Source organism: Centruroides vittatus, unplaced genomic scaffold (assembly GCF_030686945.1).
Source record: "Centruroides vittatus isolate TY-2023 unplaced genomic scaffold, ASM3068694v2 contig_876, whole genome shotgun sequence".
NCBI lineage: Eukaryota > Metazoa > Arthropoda > Arachnida > Scorpiones > Buthidae > Centruroides > Centruroides vittatus.
This window is the reverse complement of record NW_027122568.1, coordinates 630556-652527: the sequence shown is the minus strand read 5'-3', so window position 1 is coordinate 652527 and position 21972 is coordinate 630556. Positions and strand designations below refer to the sequence as shown.

Genomic DNA, 21972 nt, shown 5'->3' with positions numbered 1-21972 from the left:
ACATTACATTTTGCTGCAAACAAGAAATATTGTTCTCTCCTTGTGTTTGCCATGTTAGATTGTGACTTCTGGTGATTTGTAAGGATTGTAGTAAAAATAAACTATCTGTCTTTAATTTATTTTTCAGTAATTGTCCCTTCTTGTTTTATACATTACTATTAGATTACAATGGAAAAAGTGGTTTTTGTGTTTGGCTTATTGGAATAACATCTGCATAATTGGGCCAAATGATCTATTCCATGATGTGACCCAATTAAGTAAAATCAACTGTATTAATTAAAATATTAACTAAAAGTCTTAAGAATAAATTGAAAAATATTAACCTGTTATATCAATTTGTCCACATTTGTCATTATTTAAAATGGAAGTAAATTGCTTTTTATCAATTATATCATTTTTTTCAATGGAATCTAAATCAGTTTGCAATTTCTTTGTATCAAATGTATCTGAAATATCTTCAGTAGAACTCTTATTTTCAGATAATACAGTAGAACTTTTAAAATCATCCAAAGAATTAAAAACTTTATCAATACAATGTAACATTATCATCAATTGCTTCTTTAATTTGGTTTTATCTTCCTTGTTGGCAGTTTGATCATCATTAGATATTATACAGTCAACTGAAAAATATTAAATTAGTATTTAGATATTAATAATTAATATATAATATTGTAAAACATTTTATAAATTAATGTGTATTTTGTATATATACGTATTATATTCATTAAAATAAAATTTCGATAATCGGTTACTAAAATTTAGATAAATGTATTTTTAATTTTAAATAAAATTAAAAGAACAAATTTCAAAAATAATAAACTCAAGAAAAATTTAACATACTTATAAATAATAAAATTCTCCACTTTTACTATTTTTAATACAATTTGTAAATTTATAACTTTGTATTCTAAAATTCAGTTTTATAAACATCTTGTACTAATAATTTAAACTTATAATACAATTACTATATTCATAGAATAATTTTAAAGATTTAAAATTACTTATTTTTAATTCTTCAATAGTTTTCAATAAAGAGTTTTGTTATCTTCGGATGATGTTAAAGAGTCATAATTAAAAGAAATTATGCAAACAAAAAATTTCAAAGATGCTGAAACATATTTAATATCTGCAAAAACACTCTCACAGTCTAAGAATTTACTACATTCCTTTTCAATCTGTATTCCTAAATATATATATATATATAAGATAAATTAATCACAAAATTAAAAAATTTGATAAACAACATTTTTAACAAAATACATAACAATTTTAAAAATTTTAATTTAATTTACAAACAATTTTAATCAAATTAGTGCAATAAATTATGAAATAAAGATATTTATTTTCATCATCATAAACACAAATATATAGTTTCCAAGTGCCATTTATTGTATAATACTATATCAATGTTAGCATATGGTGCTGGCTTCTCTCTATCTATTACAAGCAGCTATTATTAGAAATTGGATGTTTTAAATGTTTACGGCAAACATTTTTATTGTACTAGTTATCATTTTATTATCATGATTAATAAAATTTGTCTATAAAAATATAATATATATATATATATATATACATAATTAGATAGCATAATAATGCTATATAAATAATTCCACAAAAAATAATTGCTATATAAAAATATTTCATGATTTTTTATCTATTGGTTATCATTTTCTGTAATATTAGGCAAGTGTTAATTATATGACAGCACTTTTTAATGGCTTAGAAAGTGCAGAGAGGAAATGTTAATTATATTCAACCAAAATCTCTATTTGTGAGTGCTATTTTATCACAGTTGATAGTAAGTCTTTCCATGCTAACTTAAATAACTTATTTTCTTCAATTTAGTTAGTTCTTATTTTGTTTATACTTATTTTATTTCATTTTAAAATAAACTTTACTTTTATGATTGTACTATGCACAATGAAACTTCTAATAAATGGAAACAGATAATTGGATGGCCAAGCAGTTAAGCTGCCAGATTACCAATCTGGAGACCAGGGAATGAATCTAGATGGCTTGAAAAATCTCAGAAATTTTTCAGGTGGTAGTCCATACCAGATATATTGATATATCCCATCCCTCACTACCCAGCCATCCCATTGTGGATCTGGCTGAACTCACAATGAACTTGATTAAAAGGCTCTCTTAATACCTACAAGGTAAAAAGAGCTTTAAAAAAATTAAATGGAAACAACATTTTCTTTGTAAATACAGCAAAATAAGTAGGTAAACTTTACAAGTAGGACTTTGCAATAGAATTTTATATTGTGGAAGAAAAATAAAATTATTTTCTTTAAAATATAAAAATCTTCATAATTAAATATTTTATAAGAGAAATAAAATTTTGTTTTAATAGTTTATAAAAATGTATATATGTACACATTTTAAAAGCTTTTATTGTATATTAAATAACAATTTTTATACATATCAGTTTTTTAAAACAAGTTTACATTATAACATTTAATTATAATAATTTTTTGTTTCACTACAATAAATAAATATTTTTCACTAGTTGGTTGCCTGTCATATATGATGGAATATACATAGTACTGTACATACAAAAGGGACTTGGTGTATAGTTCCTTGCCTTGAATAGTTTAAAACACTAATGCACAACTACCTTCAAACTATTCAATCCCCTTGGACAATAATGTACTTCAATTAATACACTAAAGTCAAAAGTGATCATTGCATATCAACATATGGATGTGAAAGTGACAGAAAAGGGGTTAAACTATTCAAGGCAAGGAACTATATGCAAAGTCTCTGAACTTTTGCTATGTACTATGTATATTCCATCATATATGACAGGCAATCAACTAGTGAAAAATATTTATTTATTGTAGTGAAGCAAAAATAATTATAATTAAATGTTATAATGTAAACTTGTTTTAAAAAACTGATATGTATAAAAATTGTTATTTAATATACAGTGCTGCCTTGTATAACGTATGCCTCGAATAACAGATGCTGCGAACAACAGACTTTCTGTTTGGTCATTACGTGACTCGAGCAACAGACTTTCCGGCATAATTGATGTCTGCTCCATGGGTGCATTCTTTAATAGCAGTCGCTCTGTGTCTCTGCTACTATGGAAGTGCGCTACTATTTGTAGGCATTTAGGAACGACGGTGAAAGAAAGAAAGATGGCAGTCGCTCGCAATATCGATAGTATCGTGATGGAGGAATCTATAATTCTAAAATATGAGCTTTTAAAGGCAAAAGAAGGGTCCCAATTGTAAAATTTCACCATAAAATAGATTATTTGTTGAAAGTGCATTCAAAATAGCCACGAAAAAAATTAGAATGCTGGCTACCATTCGAAAAAAATTCGTAAAGACACTTACATCACCGTGTGCACTAACTTGCGCTTTCACAATTTCTAAATTTTCATTCATAAAACCACATAATGGACCCGTAAACGAAACTATCTGAGCCAAGGAGGACGCCATGTTGCTTTCCACCATAAACTACTGCTACAAGCGGCCGTTTTTGCCGTTCAACAGCACGCACTCCCACCGGAATTTAGGAACGTGTTCCGCAGGAATTTTTAAATGGATGTCGCTCGCAAAGAGTTATGCGGAGGAATAAAAGAACGCACCCCATGTTCATTTTTATAATGATAAAGTACGGTTATTTTATGCTGCGGAACGAATTAGATGTTTTAACATGTATTTTTATGGGAAAATGCATTTTGTATAACAGACATGCACCTGGAATGGATTAAGTACGTTATATGAGACACCACTGTACAATAAAAGCTTTTAAAATGTGTACTGTACATATATACAGGGTGTTTTTTTTAATCTGATGGTACTCAGAGATATTTGTAGAACAATCTAACAGCCGGACTGTTGCCAAATTTGGGAGAGTGACTAAGGACTACATGGGAAAGAGATTCCACAAAGAAAAAAACTGGTACCCAAAATTGCCGGTAAGGGTGGATTTGGCACTGTTGTAGCGAAACAGCTAAGAATTTGTTAAAGGTTTACAGACTGCACTTGTTGAAGATTCACAGGAGACCATTGCTGATAGTAGCAGCGCCTGGGGAGTGGCACGACAATTGGAAATGACGCCTTCGACAGTATGGCAAGTTCTGCAAAAAGTTCTCAAGTTCTATCCATACAAGATAAGCCACGTGCAAGAATTAAAACCAAACAACCATGCTACACGGTTGACATTTGCTCTGACATTTCTTGCCAGGATAGAGATGGATGATGCTTGGCCGTGGGTAATTCTTTGGGGAGATGAGGGCCATTTTCACCTGAATTTAGGTAAAATGTGATAGAACTTGAGAACTTTTCGCATAACTTGCCATACCGTCGAAGGCGTCATTTCCAATTGTAATGCCATTTCCCAGGTGCTGCTACTACCAGCAACAGTCCCCTGTGGACCTTCAACAAATTCTTAGCTGTTTCGCTACAACAGCGCCAAATCCACCCCTACCGGCTAATTTGAGTACTACTTTTTTTCTTTGTGGAATCTCTTTCCCATGTCGTCCTTAGTCACTCTCCCAAATTTGGTAACAGTCCAGCTGTTAGATTGCTCTACAGATGTCTCTGAGTACCATCAGTTTAAAAAAAAAAACCACCCTGTACATTTTTATAAACTATTAAACCAAAATTTAATTTCTCTTATTATAAAATATTTAATTATGAAGACTTTTATATTTTAAAGAAAATCATTTATTTCTCTTCCACAATATAAATTAATGTTATGAAATTACAAATATGAATTTTTGTACTATATAAATACCATAAAAGAACTGTAATAGTTAACAAGCAATTACTTATTGTGACATCATCATGCCAAACTGCAATTTTTAATCATATTTTAATTTAAAAATAAGCTTTCCTTATCTGGTCTTAATTTTCATGTGTCTGACTCTGTTCTCAAGAAACATTTAAATTACAATCGCATGACTTCCAGTACAGACCAGAAGGTCATACACAGTTAATCGGGGCCTCCAGTTCCTAAGATTTCTATATCTGGTCTCAATTTTCCTCTAACTCCATTCTCAACATTAACAAAGGATGAATGGACAGACAAACAACAGATGGATGACAGTGGGAATGTATGTACGTATCTGCAATTTGAAAATTACAGCCCAATAATGATGCTTGTAATAATATATCAATACTAATTATTGTTTAATTGGTCCCCAGTATTTCTATTTTATCAATAATTACTTAATAATTTAAGAATACAATGTTTAAAAATTGTTAAATGTGCTTAAAAATTGATATTTATTCAAAATAAATAAAAATTAAAAAATCATATTAAATAAGTAAATTGTAATTTAAATGAAACATCAATTTATAAAAATAAATAAAAACAATTATCCATAATTACATTCTAAATTAAATGTAGGAAAAAAACTATATTTTCTCTTATAAAACTAGATACAACATCAAAGTAATTTCTTTTTATAAAATAAAAGATATATGGGAAGAATGAACTAATAAATGATGTTCCTGAAGATATTTGCAAATTAAAACATTTTTTAAAATAAATGAAATAAAAAATTCATTTTCTCAAGTTTTATAATCTTTTCTACATTTAATTCAAGATCAAATTATGGAAACATTTGAATTCAATTTTATTTTTACTTTCCCAACTGTTATACATAACAGAAGGAAAGTATGATGATCAGTCAAAAAATGTCCCCCACTAGATTTTTATATTTTTGGACTCAGGACCTTGAAATGTCAAGAAAAATACAAAAAAAATTTGAAAGATTTTTTCTATATGTATGGATGTTTGTGTTGAAAACTTCTGATATTTTGCAGGGAGGTTTATATTAGGGAGATTGATACTATCAAATGTTGGTGGTGAAAGGTCAAGAGATATTCAACTAGATGGGGTCCACATGTCACATCTTGAATGTGGCTGAAATTAATGAAGATTTTACTCGTTATTAGCATTTACAATTTTTTATAAAACTCATCTTTACCCTCAAAATTAAGCTTTTCACTATGTTATAATAATTAATAATATGAAATGTATTTTAACAAAATTTAATAAAAAATGACATCATACACAATTTTAAAACTTTTTCTGAGAAAGTTATCAACTCATTGCTGGTTTGTTATCAGAACTACAGAAAATAATGGAATGTTATATTCTTAATATGGTTTTTATATAACTTAGAATGATATTAAAAGAAAAATAAATAAATGAATATTTTTTCTACTTAGAAAAATGAAATAGTTAAAGTTATTATTTTATCCCATAAGCAATAAAAAAAAACTGTTTAGAAAATATTTGTTACTTTAAAAAGTAAATATGTTATTTAAAGATTAATTTACATAATCATTTCATGGAATATTAACTCGAAAGAAATAAAAATTATTATTGTCATAATAATTAAGATTAACAAAGTTATTTAAAGTTATAATCAAAAATTTATTAAAGTGATATGAAATTTAAATACATGCTTCTTGTCCTTAATTACTTATGTATTAACCCTTACCCGGCCAAGGTACCAATCTATCGTTACCCTAATTGTTTAGCAAAACTGCCAGGGTACCGATTAATCATTACCCTGTTAACAATCAATTTTTATAAAATTTATCGACAACAGATGTCAGCACTTGACGGCATCATCTTGTTTATCGCCTGTTTCACATATTTTTGTCCAGGTGGTGTTTTGTTGACTTAAAAAATTTTAATTATCGGTCTTTTTTCTTAATTTTTCATTTTCTGATAATTTTTTATTTCATTTTTAGCATATTCATGCAATAATATTACTATAATAAGTTCATTAATGCTATAATATGTTAATGCATTATAAATATTCAAGTTATGACCTTCAGTTCTGATATTTTATAATTTTTTTAATTTTTAATTTTTTTTTAAATTAAAATATCAGCAAATGTTACATCTATTGCTACTGGTAATCATATGTTTATTACAAAAATATATAATCTTGTTTGATATGAAATGAATAAAGTATATTAGTTCATTATATTATTTGAAAGCAGAATAAAGTTCAGATTTTGAACAGATGTTTGATATAATTTGCGATAATTTCACAACGAATACACATACATGTATAAATGTTATATCAAATTATACAGAACAATATTCTATGTCGTTCTGGCTCAGTGACAATAAGAATGAAGTAGCTAGACAATGTTAATTTTGACAAAAAGTAACAAATTTTCGAGTTTGAATGTCAGTTATCATATGATATTTTTTTTTCTCATAAATTTTTCAAACAAACTTTATTGAAAAATGTCGTATTTAAAACTAACTATATTGATAAATATATGTGATTTTTTCATATGAATAAAATAATAATTTAATTTTTGGTGAATTTTTAAAATAATATTGCCTGATTCACCTATTTTGCCCTTGGCCGTTTTACAAAATAAGGGGTAAGGGGGCGTGGCAAACGACAGGCTAAGGGTTAAGTCTTTGTCCACTATGGACATTCTTGTGAAGTAGGACTTGTTATCTATATATATAAAAATGAATGTATGTCTGTGTGTGTGTGTGTGTGTGTGTTTGTCCTTCATGCACTACCACACCATTTATCCGATTGCCATGAAACTTCGGGAAGTTGTTTAATACACTCCCACGAAGGTTTCTGGCACATGTGAAGACCACCATTTCCCCCCTTTCAAAAATATATTTATATATGGATTAAGGCTTTTATGTCCAACAGATGGCGCTAACTTCCGACAACCTAAGTTTGCTTTTCTGTGAGGCATTGTGCTTTTCTGTGAGAATGGACTAAAGCAGATTATTTTCTATCTATCTATATAAATAAAATATAACGTTCGTTTGTTCCTACCAATTCCTTTGAAATTTTGACACAACGTTGCATTCAAATACGCACGTGTTTTCATATAATATACATGTCGAAATTCCCCCACTGGGGAGGGGCGAGATGGACAGGATTATGGCTTACTGTGAAGAACTTGGCTTCTATTTATACTATTTTAAATGCGGTTTTTTGCGTTTTTAATTGCGTTTTAATAGGGTACATCAACAGAATATACACTAAAAAGGGATTTTTCGATATTTCCTTGCGGGGGAGAGGGACGGGATTAAGGCTTACTGTGAAGAACTCAGCTTTTATTTATACTATTTTACATTCGGTTTTTTGCGTTTTTAATTGCGTTTTAATAGGGTACATCAACAGAATATACACTAAAAAGGGATTTTTCGATATTTCCTTGCGGGGGAGAGGGACGGGATTAAGGCTTACTGCGAAGAACTCAGCTTCTATTTATACTATTTTACATGCGGTTTTTGCGTTTTTAATTGCGTTTTAATAGGGTACGTCAACAGAATATACACTAAAAAGGGATTTTTTGATATTCCCCAGCGAGGAGAGGGACGGGATTAAGGCTTACTGCGAAGAACTCAGCTTCTATTTATACTATTTTACATGCGATTTTTTGCGTTTTAATAGGGTACGTCAAGAGAATGTACTGTACAAGTTCAAGTTCTTTATTGCCATACAAAGGTACAAGCCCGGTACCACGTAAAAGAATGTACTGTACACTAAGAAGGGATTTTTTGAAATTCTCCCACGGGGGAAGTGTTACACATTTATAATAGATACATTTTGAGCCACAACAACGCGTGGCCGGGTCAGCTAGTACTGAATAAAGTGAATCACCTAATTTCTAGGCAAAACATCTTTACTGTAACATAATCCTGTATATCACTACATTTCAACATTTTGGGCCAATTCAGAGCTTTGTCCCAAAATGCTGAAATGTAGTAGCATACAGGATTACGCTACATTAAAGGTGTAACATTATCCTGTAGAAATTGTGTGATTCACTTCCCTCAGTATAACAAGTCTTAGTTCACAAGAATGTCCAAAGTGGACAAAGATGAAGTATGAAATTATCAGTTACAAAGAAAAATATTTTTCAAAAGATACTTAAAAATGACTTACTCAAAATTCTGAGAAATGCTGTTGCATCAGCAATTTTTATTATATTATAAATTAGTTCATTAATGAAATAGTTCCATTCCTTTTTGATAAACTTTAATTGATACAGGTTCTCTCTACTCTGGTCTTGATAAAATGCTTTTACAACAGGAATTATTTCAGGTTCAAAATTTTCCAAACGGTCGACTATAATGAGAATTCTGTAAACAGCTGAAATTATTGAAAAATACATTAATTGCTAAAAAATTGGCTAAAAAACTGATATAAAAGTTAGAAGTCATTAATATTTGTTATTTATATCATATTAAAAAAATAAGGTTAAAATAGGTCATTAAAATTAGTGAATTTGCAATGTTTGTAACATAATATCCACATAGGAAATATTTATATCATATAAAAATAATTGTGCATTGAAATGGAATAATATAAATAAAAAAAATAAGCAACATAGTCCATTTTATTATTATTATTCTACTTACTAAAAAAATCAGTTGAGCATGAAATAGCAAATCTACAGATTTGATAGAGGAGATCAGCTTGTTCATAAAAATCTTTGAACAGTAAATCTAAATTAAAGGCTGTTGTTTCTTTATTCTATAAGTGAATAAGTAATTAGATAAATTTATAATAATATATCAAAAAATAATCATTTAAAAATATATTTATTTAAATTATTTACTTTCAAATTAAAGATAAAATCCATATTTGATTTGAAAAGTGTTTGCAATCTTGGAAATTTGTTTCCTATTAACTTCAATATTTCTATGTTGAGTTGTCTTTCCAAGCAATCTATATCATCCAATAAAACTTCACTTTCTAAAATCAAAGCTTGTCTGTGAAAAATCAATCCTTAATACATCAATTAACAAAATTTATATTTCATATGAAAATATATGTTTATTATAAATACAGTTTGTTATATATGTTTAATCTTACTTCAATTTTTGATCATTATTATTATTTTCCAATTTTTTTTCAACATTCATACAAATATTGTATTGTTGTAATACCTAAAATTTAAAGATAAACTGTTTTAGCATTCTAACAATACTTGTATAATTTTAAAATGTTTAAGTCATAAAAATAAGGTTAAAATAATTGAATTTATAAGAAAGAAAAGTTAATACTTTACAACAGTTATACAACAGTTTTTTGTCTTGCTTGAATTACATTAAAAATTTAGTTGTTTTTACAAACTAGAGTCAAATATATTTAATTCAAACACAAAAAATTTGACATTTGAATTATCAATTTTCAAAAATTAAACTACTTTCTGCAAGTTTCTAATGTGTTTTAGCATTTCATATGCTTTAGCGACATTTTCTATTTATTTTCTTTTCCCCTTCTTTAACTTTCATCTTTTTTGTTTCAGCTAGAAATAACCTTGCATATATTCCTTACTTAGACACTATTAAAAAAAATAGCTAAACAATTCCATTATCTAAACTCAAACATTTTCGAAACTGAAATATTTGACAAATTTTGCCCACATCTTTGAAATTTACAGAACGTGATTTGGGAATCCCATAAAAATACTTATTCTATAAATTAATTAACATCATTTTACTCTTTTAAGTTTCCTTTTAAAAACAGGAATTACATTCGGTTTGAATTATTCAAATTTATACTGAAAAAAATTTGAATTAATTGTATTTTAAAATACTACACCAATTTAAATAGGAATTCTAATGAGATTAGTAATAGATTCAATTTAGCCAATTTGAAATAATCAGATTTGACTACATTAGGTTTTAACATTGAAGTGAACTCACTCAGCAAAATTAAATCAGAAACAACCAAACACCTTAAGTTGCTGAGAAAATTTAATAAATAACAAATGTTTTCAGCCAAATCTGTTGGCCATCATCAGATTAAACATATTCGAATGCAAACACAAAATGGAACAAAAAATTTAAATACAAACAAATAAAATAACAGATAAAATATACATGTAAGAAAGTAAAAATTAAATAACAAAAAAATATAAAAAATATGTATAGGTTAAATAAATAAATATTAATAAACTACACGAAACTCTAATAAATGCAAGAAGTGCATTTATCAATAAATTATACGAAATTCTGACAAATACAAGATATGCAGTGATAACAAAATCAAGGCATTAAATTAAGAGCTATCAAACCTAGGTATTCTTGAAACCGTGTTTTCTTATATGTTGAGCATCAAACACAAGACCGTGTTATTTATTAAACACTTGGCACTTTTCCACTTCTATTAGTTGATGTCTTTTATAACAGTTTTGCTTTTTTCTTTTGTTATGTATTTCTTAATTTTGCTACTAAGACTTGATTTAATAAGTTGCGATTCTGGCTCAGGAAGGTTGTTACATACTCGATCTAAGTCTGGTATAATATCAAGAACTTCCCATCTATTGGGGCCACTAAAGTCCAGGCCTGCACGAATTGTTTCAAGGATGTCCTCAGGAATTTTAACCTGTGATTTGTTTTTTACTAGAGATTCTTTCCATGCGCTAATCTCCATGTTGGGCGGATACTGAAATCGTTTTACTAATTTCTCATGTTTATTGGCTTCGTAATCGCTTAAATTTATAATCGAGTCGATTCTTTTGTTTGAGTATTTCGAATTTTTGTCGTTTGATTTTTTAAAATTGCGCTTTAATCTTCTAAGCTTTATATATTTATACTTTATGGCCGATCTTAGTATTTTCAAATTAAAATAGTTCCTATCCCTTGTCGGGATTGCTTTAGCGATGGACTTAGGAAGGGAAAGTGTTTTAAGTGTTCTCTTTTCCCTTAGATGTGTTTTTAAGTAGTTTATATCGATAATTATTTTATTAATCTCACCTTGCGTCCTGTCGATGTGCGTAGTATCCATTTTGTTAAGCTGTACGTGTGAATTTTCTCTTTCTCGATGGAATTTGCCGTTTCTATGACAAAAATTTTTATAATTTAGGTATTCTTGAAACCGTGTTTTCTTATATGTTGAGCATCAAACACAAGACCGTGTTATTTATTAAACACTTGGCACTTTTCCACTTCTATTAGTTGATGTCTTTTATAACAGTTTTGCTTTTTTCTTTTGTTATGTATTTCTTAATTTTGCTACTAAGACTTGATTTAATAAGTTGCGATTCTGGCTCAGGAAGGTTGTTACATACTCGATCTAAGTCTGGTATAATATCAAGAACTTCCCATCTATTGGGGCCACTAAAGTCCAGGCCTGCACGAATTGTTTCAAGGATGTCCTCAGGAAAGATTCTAGGAACATCACAGGTTAAAATTCCTGAGGACATCCTTGAAACAATTCGTGCAGGCCTGGACTTTAGTGGCCCCAATAGATGGGAAGTTCTTGATATTATACCAGACTTAGATCGAGTATGTAACAACCTTCCTGAGCCAGAATCGCAACTTATTAAATCAAGTCTTAGTAGCAAAATTAAGAAATACATAACAAAAGAAAAAAGCAAAACTGTTATAAAAGACATCAACTAATAGAAGTGGAAAAGTGCCAAGTGTTTAATAAATAACACGGTCTTGTGTTTGATGCTCAACATATAAGAAAACACGGTTTCAAGAATACCTAAATTATAAAAATTTTTGTCATAGAAACGGCAAATTCCATCGAGAAAGAGAAAATTCACACGTACAGCTTAACAAAATGGATACTACGCACATCGACAGGACGCAAGGTGAGATTAATAAAATAATTATCGATATAAACTACTTAAAAACACATCTAAGGGAAAAGAGAACACTTAAAACACTTTCCCTTCCTAAGTCCATCGCTAAAGCAATCCCGACAAGGGATAGGAACTATTTTAATTTGAAAATACTAAGATCGGCCATAAAGTATAAATATATAAAGCTTAGAAGATTAAAGCGCAATTTTAAAAAATCAAACGACAAAAATTCGAAATACTCAAACAAAAGAATCGACCCGATTATAAATTTAAGCGATTACGAAGCCAATAAACATGAGAAATTAGTAAAACGATTTCAGTATCCGCCCAACATGGAGATTAGCGCATGGAAAGAATCTCTAGTAAAAAACAAATCACAGGTTAAAATTCCTGAGGACATCCTTGAAACAATTCGTGCAGGCCTGGACTTTAGTGGCCCCAATAGATGGGAAGTTCTTGATATTATACCAGACTTAGATCGAGTATGTAACAACCTTCCTGAGCCAGAATCGCAACTTATTAAATCAAGTCTTAGTAGCAAAATTAAGAAATACATAACAAAAGAAAAAAGCAAAACTGTTATAAAAGACATCAACTAATAGAAGTGGAAAAGTGCCAAGTGTTTAATAAATAACACGGTCTTGTGTTTGATGCTCAAGCTATCAAACCTCTTAATTAAATATTTCCATGCCGAAGGCAACCCTTCAGCATCCCTGGCATTAATGCAGGCATTGTGTAATCTGCTCTTAAATATTTCAATTTTTTCGGCGCAAAACGCTAAAGTCGGTGAGTGTACAGGTTTAATGATGTCTGCTTCACCCCACTTGACTACCGAGCCTTCAACCTGCGCCGTCTGAGATAGAATTGTGGCGTTAGATCTTTTGCTGATGTTGTATTTGTGCTCCCTCAATCTAATCCCTAAGCTTCTATTAGTAACTCCAATGTAGTTTTTATTAATGCCTAGTTCTTGGTTTTCATAAGGAATTTTGTACACTCCAGCCATTCTTTCTTTATCAATACGGTCTTTGTCGTTCCTTAATAATTTGTACAAGTTGGGAGCCCTCTTGAAAATTAACTTGGTATTTTTGCAGGCTGAGATTTCCTTCATGATAGCTTCTTTCATTCTGTCATACGTGAACTTTGTGAATTTGTTTGCGGAAATCCCCTCTTTGAGCTTTTGTTTTGTTATTCTTGTAGTTTTTGATTAGTGCGGTTATCATATCCGCCCTGTACCCTAGAGTTCTAGCGATATGCGATATCCTGTAGATTTCTTTTTGTCTATCAACCACACTACTGCAGTAGAGAAAAGCCCTGCGAACAAGGGCACGGAAAGCAGCCATTTTGTATTGGTAAGGATCATTCGAACGCGATGGAATGTACAAAGGGCTATGCGTTGGTTTTACGTACACTTTAGTGATCAAATGTCCTTCCTTGAATTCGATGTCAATGTCTAAAAAATGTATCCGTGTGGAACACGTCTGTTCAATCTTTAGCATGAGGCCGTCATCGTTGTTGTTGATTCTATTAATAAATTCCTCAATTTTCTGGTCATTTTTCCATATTACAAGGACATCGTCCACGTATCTTTTAAAATACATAATGTCATTCATGAAGCCACAAATAACACTCTTTTCTAACCTTCTCAATACAAGTTCACACAAGTCTGCTATGAATCTTTTTTCGCTTTTAATGGCCGTCAATACAAACAAAAAAGGGGAGTCCCGATGGGAAGTCCTATGTCAAGATTGTTGCTGATGTTGTATTTGTGCTCCCTCAATCTAATTCCTAAGCTTCTATTAGTACACAATTTAGACATTGACATCGAATTCAAGGAAGGACATTTGATCACTAAAGTGTACGTAAAACCAACGCATAGCCCTTTGTACATTCCATCGCGTTCGAATGATCCTTACCAATACAAAATGGCTGCTTTCCGTGCCCTTGTTCGCAGAGCTTTTCTCTACTGCAGTAGTGTGGTTGATAGACAAAAAGAAATCTACAGGATATCGCATATCGCTAGAACTCTAGGGTACAGGGCGGATATGATAACCGCACTAATCAAAAACTACAAGAATAACAAAACAAAAGCTCAAAGAGGGGATTTCCGCAAACAAATTCACAAAGTTCACGTATGACAGAATGAAAGAAGCTATCATGAAGGAAATCTCAGCCTGCAAAAATACCAAGTTAATTTTCAAGAGGGCTCCCAACTTGTACAAATTATTAAGGAACGACAAAGACCGTATTGATAAAGAAAGAATGGCTGGAGTGTACAAAATTCCTTATGAAAACCAAGAACTAGGCATTAATAAAAACTACATTGGAGTTACTAATAGAAGCTTAGGGATTAGATTGAGGGAGCACAAATACAACATCAGCAAAAGATCTAACGCCACAATTCTATCTCAGACGGCGCAGGTTGAAGGCTCGGTAGTCAAGTGGGGTGAAGCAGACATCATTAAACCTGTACACTCACCGACTTTAGCGTTTTGCGCCGAAAAAATTGAAATATTTAAGAGCAGATTACACAATGCCTGCATTAATGCCAGGGATGCTGAAGGGTTGCCTTCGGCACGGAAATATTTAATTAAGAGGTTTGATAGCTCTTAATTTAATGCCTTGATTTTGTTATCACTGCATATCTTGTATTTGTCAGAATTTCGTATAATTTATTGATAAATGCACTTCTTGCATTTATTAGAGTTTCGTGTAGTTTATTAATATTTATTTATTTAACCTATACATATTTTTTATATTTTTTTGTTATTTAATTTTTACTTTCTTATATGTATATTTTATCCGTTATTTTATTTGTTTGTATTTAAATTTTTTGTTCCATTTTGTGTTTGCATTCGAATATGTTTAATCTGATGATGGCCAACAGATTTGGCTGAAAACATTTGTTATTTATTAAATTTTCTCAGCAACTTAAGGTGTTTGGTTGTTTCTGATTAGGTTTTAATTCATTTAAAAATTTTCTGTGCTATTTCAAATTTAAATAAATTTATATAATATAAAAATTAACCTTTTGGCACAAATCCTTCATAGAGTTTTCCTTACTAATTATGAAATGTGAAACTGCCATGCTATGTTGTAATATTTCTTCTAATAACTGTTCCAGTTTTCCATTCTGTATCTTTAGACATACTTTTGATGATAACTGACAAAGCAACTATTATAAAAAGAAAATTAGTAATTATTTAAATATTATATTAAACTAATTAAAATTAGCAATATTACCTCATCAATCTTATTGACAAAATATCCCATATCTTTGTAGTCTTCAATTAAATTTTCATTTTTGTTAAACTGTATTACTTTCTCAATATAAAAATTCATTTCAGCAATAATATAATTCCAAATGGATAATTTCTTTAAAATATCAAATTATAATTATATTAAAATTTTTGCTGACAATTAAAATAAATTAAATGTAAAATATTTAAATTAAAACATTAATTTAATATGCTAAAATTACATCTATATTTAATATTGTCTTAATACAGCATAAAAAAATAGCTGTGTGGAACTACCTTCCCTAAATAAATAATTCAAAATTTTTTGTTTCCTAAAAAATTTATAATATGTTATTCTATGAATTATTGTATTTTTGTTTTATTTGTTTTAATAAAGTATATATTGATTTTATAACTATATATAAACATTTTTATTCAAATTGATCAACAATGAAGCTTTTAATTTGCTCTTTTTCTTCCTTTTTGACAGGCGTATTCATAATTCTCTTATCTATTTCTGCTGCCAATTTTAGAACTGGATTATCCATTGGTAAATTATGCTCTAACCCAATACTAATATATTTATAATATATTCAGGTACTTGGACGTTTGATTTATTAATTACTGCATTTTTACTCCATGGACATTTTTCTTTAGGACGAGGATATAAAAATAATTTATGTAGCTTTAACAATATTTTATATCTATTATAGCTACATCTTTAAAAAAGCTTTTTGTATGAGGATATTTTTTAATAATTTTCTTACTTTGATATTTGAGGTTGTTATAGCTTTTTTGTTCAAATTATATAACAGATTTGATTATCAGCCTTTCATAGAAAGTCTGATAATTTTTACTCAATGTTTTTTAGCAAGAAAAAAAGAAACAACAAATTATCTTATTAAAATGAGTTAATATGTATTTAATACAATCTCCAACTTTTGAACATAACGAATTCCTAAAAATGTGTATGAAAGTCAAATGTCTAAGAGCTGAAGAATAGAGTTGCATTGTATAATGGCATTCCATTTCTACAAAGCTAAAAAAAAAAAATTATAAAATATCTCATTAGAGTAGGAAAGTTTTAGTTTTTACTGTGAATATGTTGAAAAAAAAATTCACTGTAAAAACTAAAACTGTTTAACCTATGGTTTTAAGTAATACTTATGTAAAACATAAAAACCACAGATTAAACAGAAAAGAAAATACAAATTAAGTATCAGATGTGATTTTGATGCTTGCCAGAAATTATTAATACATTACCAAAAACAAAACTGATAGAAAGCACTACTGCACAATAACTTGAAATTTTTGCATTTCAGCTGAAAATATACAAAAGCAAAAATCTGATGTATGAAAAGCAATTTCAAAGTACCAAAGTATTGTATATAAAAGAGCAAGTTGTCCAAAAGTGCCTATATACATATTTCATTTCAGGAATCATGTAATACTTACATTCATGTACCATGATAAATATATGTAAGTGTTATATGATTGCTGAATTTAATCTTTTCCCAATATTCTAAAACTGCTTTAAGCATAAAAACATTTGTTTGCACTTAAGTATGAATTTTTTAATTAATAGTAGCAATTAATTATAAAATTTGTGTTTATTTGAAATCTATTATCAACTTGTAAAATTTATTTAACTAGTTATAATATCCAATAGTAACATAATAATATTAGCATATTACATTATTATTAAATTAAATTAATAAAATATTAAATTAATAAATATAAATTTTAAAAATTTATATTTTATTGTTTAAAAATAAAAGACATTCACATAAATGTAAAGCTTATTTTCTAAATAAGTTTATAAACATATTTACCTTTAATTGTGTTAAATTAGAATATGTCATAAACTGCACTTCATGTAATAAAATAAACAATCTCTTGAATTCAGTTAAAGCTACAATCAGTTTATATTTTCTTTCATTATTTATCATATCCTCCAATTGTTTTTGAACAACAGAAATAAATTCTTGAATACAAAGCAGTAATTCCTAATAATAAAAATTAATTTTAGTTGCATTTATTTCTATTTTAGAATTAACATCTGTAATAGATTTTTTTTTGTTGCTTAAACATGATGAAGTTTGCATTAATCGACCACCTAGGCATTCTTTCATCCTTTTATTTTTCATTAAAAAGGAATAAAAAATAAAACGATGAAAGAATGCCTAGTGGTCAATTAATTACACTTCGTAGTGTTTAAACAATAAAAAGTATAGCAACATGGTTTCAGTTTCGCAAAAAAAATCTGTAATAGAATTAAAATATAAAGCATACCTTATATTTTCTGCTGTAATGAGGTGTACCAAAATGTGTCTTCAATGAAAATAAAGTTGAACTGAGATCTGAACAAATATTCTCCAGAATCTTTTCATCAATATTTTGTACTGTTAATAAAAACTATAAGTATTGGAAGATAAGTTAATTGAATATTTTATAAAATTTAATATATTTGAAATTCAATAATCTTTATTTGCAACTAAATGAATGAATTTCAAAGTCCAAAACAATTTTCCCCATTAAAAATAATGGAAATTGAATTAATCCAGTCCCAGACCCTAAACAATACCCACTTTGATAAACTTAAACAACAAATACACATAATTTAAGGTAAAAATTCCTTAATAAGTCCCTTTTTCACTTCAATTGTTAAAACTACAACATTTCTCTTAGGTTTTGCTTCTTCTACACTATTCTTTCTTGGATGCAATGGTTAATATGCAAGGGTTATTTATATATGTAACTAAACACATCAAAATTAAAGTGAAAAAGCACTGAAAACACACAACTTTTCACAACAAGCACAAGAAACAACTTGGGTAAACAACAGATGGTATTTACTAGGGTTTCTCAAACAGGATCCCGGGATCCCGGTTGTTTTTTAACCCGGGAAATATCCTGGGAAATTTTTCTTATCCCAGGAAATCCTGCAAATTTCTAAAAAATTCGCTTTTTTCTTATTTTGTGTTAAAGTTCTGGAAATTTTGCAAATAGAAAATATAATTAATTCATAAACTGTCAGAATACATTTGTATTTATTAATTTTAAACCTATTTATTAGTTCTTTAAATTTTTGCTCATTAGGGCATGTCACAAATGGTCAATAATCAATGCGTAGCTTATTTGTGGCAGGATTCTGAAAATTCTTTACTTGTCAGAAACTGTAATATCTGGAATAATTGTGATTATGCTGTTTTAGTTTTTAACCATGCCCAGTAGCTTCAATAACTGCATAACGCCAGGTTGTGCAAATTGGGCCAGGATATAAAACGAGTACGAAGTCTGCAAGTATGAAGTTTTTCTTCACAAACCTAATTATTAAAGACAAACAAACTGTTGAATTATCGGGCTACAAGCTTAATACCGCTATTAAAGCAGCCAAGGTAGACAAATCAAGAATACTAGAGAACAAAAAGAAGTACTACAATCTTGAAAACGAACTAGAAATCTCCAGGCTACGGGTGAAAAAAACACATAACATCTGTTTTCTCTTAAATGCATTAAACACGATTCCAGTCACATCAATTGAATCGGAAAGGGCATTCTCGCAGTGGCGTAGCGTCAGTGTCATCCGCCCGGGACGGAGGAAAATTTCGCTGCCCCCTTATTTAGGTATCTCAATTCAATAGATTAAAATATACAGTAATTCTAAAGAAACTGTTCGGCAAAGAACAATCAACATCATTGTGTATTGTACAGGTGTAATGTATATTGTGTATTTATTGTGAAATTTTGCCGCCCCCTAAAAGTGCTGCCCGGGGCGGGCTGCCTCTGCCACCACTATGCTACTACGAAATTACACTACTACATACTTGCAGACTTCACCACTACACTACGCCACTGCATTCTCGGTAGCAAGACTTTTTATTACTAAAATAAGAATTAGATTGAGTGATCGAAGTATTGACCATCTTTGCTTTTTAAAATCTTATAAAAATTTACAATATTTTATATTATGTTTTATTTAAAAAACAAAAATTACCTTCTAAGTTAGAAGTTTGATCTAAATTCTTTTTTTTTTTTTTTTTTAAATTTTCAACTTAACTCAAAGTCACATTTTTTTATTGTTGTTTGCAGTTTCCAGGAAACTTTAATAAATTTTTTTCTATTATTGGTGTACATTTCTACGTAATTCAAAGATAATTTTTAATATATATCTTACACAGCATTATTAATATGATTTTGGAGGTTGGAAACGTATTAAATTACTTTAAAAAATGAAAAATAATTATATCATTTGATTTCAAGATATTTTGTATATCTTAAAAATAATTAATTCTATCCCAGGATTTCCCGGAATACTGGGAAACAGTTCACTTTTATCCCGGAATCTCGGGACAAGCAAAAGACCAGGAAACGAGAAACCCTAGTATTTACTTAGTGATTGCATTTTTTCACTGTGTGTGTGCACAGTTCAAACAAAGAAGCATTGTTCAAACTCTGATCTGAATTTCTCTTGAATTTAGCATTCAAACTCTGGAAAGTTTGAAGTACAAGGTACCACTATATCTATCTGTATATAAGTAAATAATTTTTAAAAATTATCTTCTAAATTAATATAGTTCAATTAGTTTATTCATTTATATTTTCAATATTTCTTATGTTTACTTAATAGAAGTGCTATAAAAGTTGTAATTCAGAAATCAATAGTATATTATAAAAAGTAAATCACTATAATAGATAAACTTACAGTTACAACAGATTCTAATATAAATTTTATATCAACAGCAACCAGTTCTCTAACTGTCTCAGATATATAATTTAAAGATAATTTATTTACTGAAGCCTTTAGAATTCTTATAGCACTTTTCAGTTGATAATAAGCATCATCTACTTGATTTCTAAATTCCTGTAAAAAATATATATATATATATATAGTTTCTAAATTTCATTATGTAGAAATAATTTATAAAAATATAAAAAATTATATTAATATAAATAATATAATACCTCAATATAATACTTTCCACACAAATTATTTTTAAGATCACAAATGGCATTTAAATCTTTCAAGATAAATTCTATATTTATTAAAACAGCACTTTCTTCTGAATTTTTAAGAAGTTCTTTTGAAATTTTTCCACAGTTTGTCTTTAACAAGTTTTCCACCTAAAAGTACATTAAGATAAAGAGATAATGATATTAAAATCTATATTAATAAAATATGTATAAATAAGTTACTGATAAACAATTGATGATTCTCAGCTGACATAGCTATTTAAATTTATGTTCAATATTATGCAGAATCTTTCTTTTGTAACAAATTACATTGAATTTCAATTGCTTGTAACAATAAAAAATATATTATGGAAGCTTAAATATAATTAGATACTGTACTGAATTTTGAACAATAAAGTTAAACTAACTACTGTAATTAAGTTAATAAAGTAATCAATATACCTTTAACAATGAGTAAGATTGAAGAAATGACAACATTTTCAATGCCAGTGCACTCCAATCTTTCCTATCTGGTACTGGCATTCCCCTTATATACATTCATAACTAAAGATGGCCTCTTAACTAGATCAAAATGTAGCATTTCTCTAACTTACACACTGTTAACACTATTTCAGTTACTTCACTGAATTTTAGACAATGAAAAGTTCAAAACAATGTTTATTGCATCTGAATATTTAACTCGATTAACAAAATATCCCATTATGATCTCAAGCATAACTAGTACATAATATTGCAATAAATAGTAAAAGTAAAAATGAAAGCTTTAATGTATCATACGGTACGTTAATGTCATTATTTATCTTGTAACGTTCATTTTCCCCTCTGTTATAGATTGTTCTTACACTTTCTTAACTCCCAATATGTTGATATAAAACTTTAAAAATAATTTTCAGTAAAGAAACTGTTATAAAAATACCTACTTGTTTCATAAAATTATATAATAAATGCAGTTTAGTTTTCGAATGAAGTATAGCAATATAATCATCCATAACTTCTTTATTTTTTGTTCTTGTTCTTGTTCGTGGGTTTATACTGGAAGGTGTGGCCGTTATCGGCTTTTCTTCCGATGCGCCACCTTTATTTTTCGATAAACGTAAACATAAATTCAAAATTACCACTTATTGACGTCATTGTGACATCATCATAAAATTTTATCCAAGAAATAAGATCGATATGCTAAATAA

General features: G+C 28.7%; 2 protein-coding genes across 3 annotated transcripts in view; both read right to left on the bottom strand.

Annotated features, from left to right (window-relative positions):
- LOC136983131 (uncharacterized) overlaps window positions 1-725 on the bottom strand; it is a 14733-nt gene extending 14008 nt beyond the window's left edge. The window contains exons 1-2 of the mRNA XM_067279767.1: window positions 713-725; window positions 324-620 (exon numbers count right to left, since the gene is read on the bottom strand). Coding sequence (XP_067135868.1) covers window positions 324-620; window positions 713-725 — 310 coding nt within the window. The remainder of the gene's footprint in view (window positions 1-323; window positions 621-712) is intronic.
- Window positions 1-21972, bottom strand: part of LOC136983108 (uncharacterized) — a 26379-nt gene extending 4407 nt beyond the window's left edge. For both annotated transcript variants that reach the window (XM_067279743.1, XM_067279744.1), the window contains exons 1-14: window positions 21864-21972; window positions 21709-21782; window positions 20780-20938; window positions 20520-20678; window positions 18107-18229; window positions 17647-17820; window positions 15819-15950; window positions 15604-15750; window positions 9854-9927; window positions 9597-9750; window positions 9397-9511; window positions 8921-9127; window positions 1002-1183; window positions 324-620 (exon numbers count right to left, since the gene is read on the bottom strand). In XM_067279743.1, the coding sequence (XP_067135844.1) occupies window positions 1026-1183; window positions 8921-9127; window positions 9397-9511; window positions 9597-9750; window positions 9854-9927; window positions 15604-15750; window positions 15819-15950; window positions 17647-17820; window positions 18107-18229; window positions 20520-20678; window positions 20780-20938; window positions 21709-21777 (1671 nt within the window). In that variant the 5' untranslated portion in view covers window positions 21778-21782; window positions 21864-21972 and the 3' untranslated portion in view covers window positions 324-620; window positions 1002-1025. The remainder of the gene's footprint in view (window positions 1-323; window positions 621-1001; window positions 1184-8920; window positions 9128-9396; window positions 9512-9596; window positions 9751-9853; window positions 9928-15603; window positions 15751-15818; window positions 15951-17646; window positions 17821-18106; window positions 18230-20519; window positions 20679-20779; window positions 20939-21708; window positions 21783-21863) is intronic.